The 8,967-nt window shown below is 29.6% G+C and overlaps 1 protein-coding gene across 1 annotated transcript in view; it reads left to right on the forward strand.

The window, feature by feature from the left end:
• LOC107457178 (MARVEL domain-containing protein sing) overlaps positions 1 to 5,230 on the forward strand; it is an 18,245-nt gene extending 13,015 nt beyond the window's left edge. Inside the window, exon 4 of the mRNA XM_016075276.3 lies at positions 2,773 to 5,230. Within this exon, the coding sequence (XP_015930762.1) occupies positions 2,773 to 2,850 (78 nt within the window). The 3' untranslated portion in view covers positions 2,851 to 5,230. The remainder of the gene's footprint in view (positions 1 to 2,772) is intronic.
• The last annotated feature ends 3,737 nt before the right edge of the window (positions 5,231 to 8,967 follow it).

Raw genomic sequence — 8,967 nt, forward strand, 5'->3', positions numbered from 1 at the left:
TTTATTCAGAGAAAGTACGTTTTTGTGTCTGATTTCGTAACTTAATTAATAGTTAGCACTAATTAATTAGCATATTTGAGGTCACCCCCAGGAACCATTAAGATTGACACTTAGTTCGTGAAAATCCGATCATTAGAACGAAAGTTATTCAGGGTGATTCGTTTTTTTTTTGCGGACTGTACAACACAAGCTGACTTCTCACAACTGTAAGACTTCATCAACACAATAAATACCAATGTTAAGCGTGCACAAACACGTTAGTATACGAAACTACAGTTAGTAGTTATTTGTGTTTCAAATTCAGTAGTTATGCCAGCGAAATCAATACAGTTTCTCGTGCCAAAATTTGCAAGTACAAGAAATTCGTACTTTTTTTTAAATATCTTGTTAACATATTTAAGAAATGTATCTTGAAAAAAATTATCAGATTAATGTATATGTAATAACAGAATATTTTTAATTTTTTTTTTTTGGGGGGGGGGTTAGTTTGTCAGAGGGTTGCACCCCCTTTTATATTATTCTGCCGGCTCCCTTGTTAATTAGCTTGCTTGAGGTCACTTCCTTGAACCTTTAAGAATGACAAACTTTAACACATAACCCATTAACAAATGTTTAATCGGTAATATGCAGATTATCAAGGTAGTTTGCACATTACCAACCTAGGATGCGAAACGAAACAATTTTATGCACTTTAACGGTAAATCAACACATTATCTAGTTAGTCTGTATTAGGTCTGTATAATATCTGATTTCTATACTTTAGAAGTAAAATTTGCATTCTCAATGTGTCTTAATCAGGATCTACATGTTATTACAGTTTCTCAGCCTGAATCATAGCAAAGCGTACTTCATTAATTATATATCGCTCATTTGGTGAAACAATGACGTAACTGCAAAATCAAGTTACGTCATTGTTTCACCAAATGAGCGATATATAGAACACTCTATCCCCGCTAAAATATCGAAAGAAATGTTAAAAAAATAATAAAAAATAAAATAAATAATTCAAATAACAAAATAATCTGAATTTACCCTCTTTTTTGCCATTGGTCGCTATTTTTCAAAGGAAAAATAATATTTTTTATATCGCTCATTTGGAGAAACAATGACGTAACTGCAAAATCAAGTTACGTCATTGTTTCACCAAATGAGCGATATATAGAACACTCTATCCCCGCTAAAATATCGAAAGAAATGTTGAAAAAATAATAAAAAATAAAATAAATAATTCAAATAAAAAAATAATCTGAATTTATCCTTTTTTTTGCCAATGGTCGCTATTTTTCAAAGGAAAAATAATATTTTTTATATCGCTCATTTGGTGAAACAATGACGTAGCTTGATTTTGCAGTTACGTCATTGTTACACCAAATGAGCGATATGATGCGATTAATTACTAAATTTTATCAAAACTGAAAATTGTGAAATGAATAACTTTGGTCACCAACGCAATTAATGCCTATTGACCAGATGAATTATATTACATTTAATATAATAAACCAAACAATGGAAGCGTTCGATTGACTATTGTGAAAATCGTATTATTTCTAATAAAATTTCCTAAAGGACAAAAATTGCAAAAAAAAATTGTTTAAAACAGTTTAAAAAATTTTTTTTCAAACAGTTTCAGTTTTTTTTCTTCTCGAAGAAATATTGAAAGATAAAGTTTTGTTAAAAAATGATTATTTTTATTTTATTGGGAATATTTAAAAAAACAAACATTTTGATTGTTGATTTATCATACGTTACACCAATTAAAACCGTTTAAAGATAACGTAAGCATGTTTTGGGTAATTTTAGGCTACCCTATTGTCAGCAAAAAAAAAAAAAAAAAAAAAAAAAAAAAAAAAAAAAAAAAAAAANAAAAAAAAAAAAAAAAAAAAAGAAACAAAGAAAGCAAAGCTAATTACAAAACTCCTCCCACGCTTATTTCAAGAAAGTCACAACACTCTTACTGTAGTAATATAATTTTAAGAATAATCTAATTTTCAATTTAAATTCAAATAAACAATATAACTTTGAGTAAAACAGAATTTACATTTTTATTCATTTTATAGAAATTTGTAGCAACTAGAAAAAAATTTTCGCAAAAATTTTTCTTTCCGCAAATTTGAAATTTTAAAAATTTTCCATGTGTTTTTTTATTTTTCATTAAAAAAATTAAAACGAAGTAGACTTTAGTGTCGTATGTAAGCATTTTATTTTATTTTATAACCGTCGTTGAACAGTCGACCCAATTTCATGGGTTTACGACTACTTACGTTCAACTCCGTAGCCTTGTAATTTTGAACCAATCCAGAAGACAAGGAAACTCCTGGATCAGTACCCCCAGAGGTATTGATTTGTTGTGGTAACATGGAGGACTTTGAGACTCGACAGATTTAACGTGCATCAGTCACCATTTACTACACGGGGAGTCTTCGGCCGGCGAGGATCGAACCCACGACCTCTTGGATATGGGCCCAGCGCCCTACCGACCAGGCTATCCCGGCCTTCGTATGTAAGCATTGTTCATACCGCTCCTTCCCCCTTGTTGTCAGCAAAAATAAGCCAGCAAATCTCATTCCTAAGGTACTTACGTAATATTTGAACAGCCCATTAAGATATTTTAGGAATGTCCCCTTATAACGTTTTAGAGGCTTTCATTTCACTTTAATAATGAGACTATAATTAATTGCTTTCAGTTGTCAAAAGTTAACCAAAACTAATTTTACGAATTTTAAAATGTAAAATGTTTTTCTTTGTTATTAACTATCGTGTGTATTTTTTTAGGTGTTTGGGTGCCTATGTTCTTTTATACATGCAGTAGATAGCTATTGTGCCTACAAGACATTCCGCAGTGTTCGTTAAAGAGATAGCAGTCCGTTAGACGGAAAATTGAAGAAAAAATTCTTATAATTTTTCCAAAACATTTTCCGCAATGTTTAGCTAATTATTTATGAGAAAATGTTTTGCTTGTTTGAACGTGTTTTGTAGAACAATGTCTGATTATGTAATATGTATTTAATACACTAAACAAAGAATGCACTGTAAAAAAATTCCGGATCAAATTACGGTAAAAGGTTGTGGTACAATGAGTGCAGCATCTGTAAAATACATTTTACCGCAAAATCTATTTTTACCGTAATATTTTATATCGTAATTTTTACAATAATATTTATTTAATTAGTGAGAGGTAGTGATTATATATCAAATATTACTGTAAAAATTAAGGTACATCGTAAAATTTTAAGGTAAAAATTGCTTTTACGGTGAAAAGTACCGGCACCCCCTAATGCCGGTATTTTTTACCGAAATTTGATCAGGAATTTTTTACATTGTGATCGAAAAGTACTGAAACCCCTAATTATTTCTGAAAATAAAAATGCTAAACCAATTCGATGTGGAAATGAGGCTTTTTAGTTTTAGGATATATCAAGTCTTGATTTATCTTAAACCAAATACATCATTGCTTATGTTATTACATCAGCTCAATTATTTTTTATAAAGCGATTTTTATTTTTTGATTCCAAATTTATTTTCAAAGATAATTTGGGGTTTGGGACACTTTGTATGTAAATAATATTTAATCAAATGAAAACGAAATGAGAAAGGAATATTTATATGTTAATAGGATGAATGCATTTTAAAATGAATGATTGAAATCACCTACTTATGTATAACTTATAAACAAGGAGCTTATATTGTAAATCAACGAGCTTAAAACGCTATTCGAAATTAATTTAATTAAATAAGAAAATACAATGATTATGTAAAATTATAAAAACTAAGTAGAAACTGAGAAAAACCATATATGCTTTTTCAATTTCTTTTTGAAAAAAAAAATATTTTCAGATTATTATATTATTTAAAGTAAAGCAAAACATTCCCGTAACAGCTAGTTGTGAATCAGAGGGGTCATGGAGGTTAAGGGTCCACAATTTCGTACCCAACAGCAAGATTGTGGTAATGCGGTCAGCACTGCGCGCAGGCTGCATTTAATTCCCAGACAAGCTGGTACCCATCGACCTGAAGCTGGTTGGTCTTCAAGCCACCACTGGGGATTGAACCCCAGTTCTTCATAATGACAGTTCAGAGCTTTTTTTTCTTCTTGAAAATCTTTATATTTGAAATAATTGAATTCATTATGAATAAAAATACCGAAAAATTTTGAAAATTAGATTCCAGTATTAATGTAATTTCATATTTCGAAAAATAAAGAAAATTAAGAAATTTAACGATAGAATTGTTTAAAATAAAGTAAAGCATTCTCGTAAAAGCCCGTTTTGGGCCAGAGGGATCAAATGCGTGTTATAATGTTTGTTTAATTTTTTAACATATTTTTAAATTCAAAAGGTGGATACCAAGTAGTTTAGTAAAATAACATTAACGAGACAACTCTGGAATAAAATTTAAATTTTGCCCTGGAATAATATGCTTTACTCGTTTGAAAGTATTTCCGAAGTTGCAATTGTTTTAATCAGAAGCAACTAACTGATGGTTCCTTTTTACGAGTATTATTTTAATGATAAATTATACTATTGTCAATGCTCAAGAATTTCCAAATGTATGTTATAGTCTTTGTTTAAATTTTTTTTTAACATGCTCTTTGAATATTCTCTAATTCAAAAGGTATATAGATAAAGCAAAGTAGTAAAATAGTGTTAACGGGACAACTCTGGAATACAATTTAAACTTTGCACTGGAATAATACGCTTTAAACGTATAAAAGCAACTTCCGAAGTTGCAATTGTTTCAATCAGAATGAACTGATCGTTCTTTTTTAGGAGTATTATTTTTTTAATGATTAAGTATACTAGTTGTCAATGCTCAAGGATTTTCAAATGCGTGTTATAATGTTTGTTTAATTTTAACATATTTTTAAATTCAAATGGCAAATACCAAGTAGGTTAGTAAAATAACATTAACGAGACAACTCAGGAATAAAATTTAAATTTTGCCCTGGAATAATATGCTTTACCCGTTTGAAAGCATTTCCGAAATTGCAATTGTTTTAATCCGAACGAACTGATGGTCCTTTTTTACGAGTATTATTTTTATGAATAATTATATTATTGTCAATGCTCAAGGATTTTTATGTGTGCGTAACACTGTTTGTCTCTAATTTTTTTAAACATGAATTACACTTCTTAATATGAATGTTTTACTTGCTATGTACTTACAATGTAATATAATGTGTTTCTTATTACTTGATATTCAACCCAATATAAATAAAGGACCTGTTTCTCTTTGTTATTTTAATTTCTTGCAAACTTATGAATTTTAGGCATTACAAATCACTTTTAAATAAAGTAAAATACATTTTATTTTATTTAGAGTTTTAAGAAATATGTCACACAGTTATTAAGGTGCTATTGAAAAATTCCATTGTAACAGATTAACAGTAATTGATTAAAAAAATTTAGCATTAATTTGTTAAAAGTATATAAAATAAAACCAATTCAAGCATGTCTATATTTATAATGTAACCTTAAACCATTCAATTATATATTTAGTAAATTATAGAAATTCTTTAAATAATTTCAATAAAGAAAAGTCTGCTGTAGCAGATAAACCAAACCTAGTTTTTAAATAATTAAATATTTCGCAATTTTTATCTTTAAGCATATTACTTATAAAATAATGCTTACTTTATTGTAAAAATAATGTATATAATTAAATGGGAATTGATAAACATTGCTTGCATAAAATATAACTGCTGCCTCAAAATAAACAAAATTTAAAAAAAAAAAAATTTTACCACATTTTTTAAAAAATATTACAGTTGATGAAATATTTACAATTGGCTTACCAATTGGTATATGGCCATTTTAAAACTATAGTTTGAGATTACTATTAGCTTTAACTATATAATAAAATTAATTTAACTGTAGTTCCAAAACCACGGAATTGCTTGAATGAAAAAGGGTAACAATAAATAGTTTGTCCAAACATTTTTAAAAAAATAAAATTCATATAGTTCTAATAAGTTATTCCATTTACTACTATACTATAATCAATTAATTTTACTATACTATTTTATAATCAATTAGGTTGAGAGGCCGATACTAGCCGAACAATTCAAATTAACTATTTGAAGACTTTTCACGTAAAATTCACAGATCGTTTGTTATTACAGAGCTATGAGAAATTTTTAACTGAACACTAAGCTTCTGTTACGAACAAATTAGAGGCTGAACATAATAGTCACGTAAATGCCATGAATAAGATTTATGATAATCAAATGAGTAAAATACCACGCATATTTAATATTTCATTTATAACTCAAGTTTTAATTTTTGTTCTACATCCAAATATTTTAAATTGTTTGCATACTTCAAGAGGTCCTTTCTCCCTCGACCGGACTTAATTGTCAAAGGGGTGGAGACGGGAAGAGAAAATTCTAAATATGCTTTCAATCGTTTTCATTTAAATTTCACGATTATACTAATAAAGGATATTTACTCTATTTGAGAGTATCTTTCGGTGAAAAATATAAGACCGTCGCTCAATCAGAATTTGAGATATAAAGCGTGAGGTATTTTAGATTCTCTTTTAATTACATTACACCTCACAACATTACACCCACAGAAACAGTTATTAGTTTCGTTTAAAACTTTTGCTAAGCATCTTTATGTGCGTGCATGTAACGTTAAAAGAAATTTTTAGAATCATCCAAATCATCAAATTAAACTGCAATAAATTTTTTATTAATCTGTATCTGAATCAAAAATCTGAGCAATGAGTAGTTTTAAATAACTTACTTAAAATCACAAATCGCATCACTTTATTACTTTAAAGTTTTAAGGAAAAATTCATAAAAACTTATCAAGTGCTATATCTGCTAATTTAATAAAAGCGATCGCTATATGTCCTACCTAATTTGAAAGGTATTGTATTGTCTAATAATACAAGTATATGATCAAAAGTTTGTCAAGATCAAGAAATATAAAGAGAACACAAATTAAAAATTTAACTTGGAACCCAAGGTGGCGAGGGCAAAGGCTTTTTAACACTTAACCCGTTGATGCAGATTGGACACCGGAGTCCTTTATATATATATATATATATATATTNTACATATATGAGTATATATATATATATGATGTTATATATATATTTGATGTTGACGTCGTCTTTAAGTCGGAGAGGGTGCGATAGTTCTTGTTTTCCAGTGGCGCCATCTATAGCCAAAAATTTGACTTCTGCCACACCCATTTATAGGGCGGACCCATTTATCCACAGATCGTAATTTTGACCTGAACCAGAGAACGATCAATCTCGAATTCAATACTCCCAGAGGAATAATTTGTTATGGGAACATGGAGGACTTTGTGACTCGGCAGGTTCAACGTGCACCAGTCACCATTTACTACAGGGGAAGTCTTCGGCCGGCTGGATTCGAACTCCCGCTGTCACATGTGAGTCCAGCACCCTGCAAACCAGGCTATCCCGCCCTATGCATTTCAATATTTTTTAATTATAAAAGACAGAGCCGCGATGTTTCCAGAGATAGAGCGTTTGCCATCTAAAGAGGTGAACCAGGTTCGAATCCCGGTGCTGACATAAAATACCTCAGTGCTGACATAACCGACCACAGTGCTGACATAAAATATCCTCAGTGGCAGGCGGATCATGAATTAGAGTCACCTTGCCATCAAACTAACCGTGGGAGGTTATCATGCTCTTCCTCTCCATGTAACGCAAATGCGGGTTAGTTCCATCCAAAAAGCACTCCACGAAGGCAAAAATTTCTCCCAATACTTGATCTAGGAGTTCCCTTGTCTTCTGGATTGGGTTCGAAATAACAAGGCTACATAGTTGAACATTAGTAGTCGTAAACACAAAAATTGGGTCGACTGTTCAAAGGCGGTTATAAAGTAAAATTAAAGAAGACAGTCTAACAGCTACTAAAAAAATTCTATTAGATTTATCGAGAATTATATTTGCACTAAAATATAAAATGCAAAAAAGTAGCTTTGTAAAGAAAATTTTCTTCATTTATATTAAAAAATTTGTCAATAATTAATTTTTAAAATTAAGGAAATTTTTATGATGAATAAATGTTTTTTTCAGATCTAAATAAATGTTAATAAACGCAAAGTTTGAAAATTATGTAAGCCGTGTTTGGAAGATTTTATCTTAACGGAGAACAAAAAACCAGTTTTTCATGGTGTATTTCATAACCATAAGTTATTAAAATGCTAAATATAATATTCTTCACTTTTTTTTACCTAAACTGATACAAAATTATGAAAAAAGTATGGAAAATATGTTTAATAAAATTCTGAGTCAAAGGGATAAAAATAGATCTAGTAATCAAATGATATGGTCATATAACAAAAGAAACTTGCTAACTTTTTATTTTTCCAAAATTCCGATTCAACATTGAATGTTTACTTTTTTTTTTTTATAAACAGTAGTTTTATTCGTTTCTATTTTACAGAAACGCAGGGCTCATCTAACCATGTTGTTTCGAGAGTGCCTTATAAACATTTAATAAGCCTTAAAAAATTCAAAAACACCATTTCTAAATTCGTTTAAACTACGCAGTTCTTGTAAGTTTCATTTATAGTCTTACGAAAACTTCTCCTGTTTCTGGCGCTTCGTTCCAAAAATGCGAAATTTGGCGAAGAATGCGACATGTGTAGAATATCTTATGGCGAGAACGTGATGTTCTTTCGAATCTCAAATGCACCTCTGGAGAATTGCTCGATTTCTTTTAGTCCGTTTTCGTTTTCAATTTTTTATATATGTAACGTTATGGAAGACTAGAACTTTTAAAAGTTGAAACGTAACGATAAAAATATGTGCTATTCGTTTAAATGTAATCGAAGAAACACGTTTTGCTCATTTTTTTAAAAAAAATTGTTATGCAGTAAAAATTTAAAAGAGTTAAATATGGTGTTTTCACTACAGCGCGAGAACGCGAGAATCTCGCATATTTTTTTCTTTTCTCACATTAAAAAATGATTACCGCGAGAAATT

This window comes from Parasteatoda tepidariorum, chromosome 6 (assembly GCF_043381705.1).
Source record: "Parasteatoda tepidariorum isolate YZ-2023 chromosome 6, CAS_Ptep_4.0, whole genome shotgun sequence".
Lineage (NCBI taxonomy): Eukaryota > Metazoa > Arthropoda > Arachnida > Araneae > Theridiidae > Parasteatoda > Parasteatoda tepidariorum.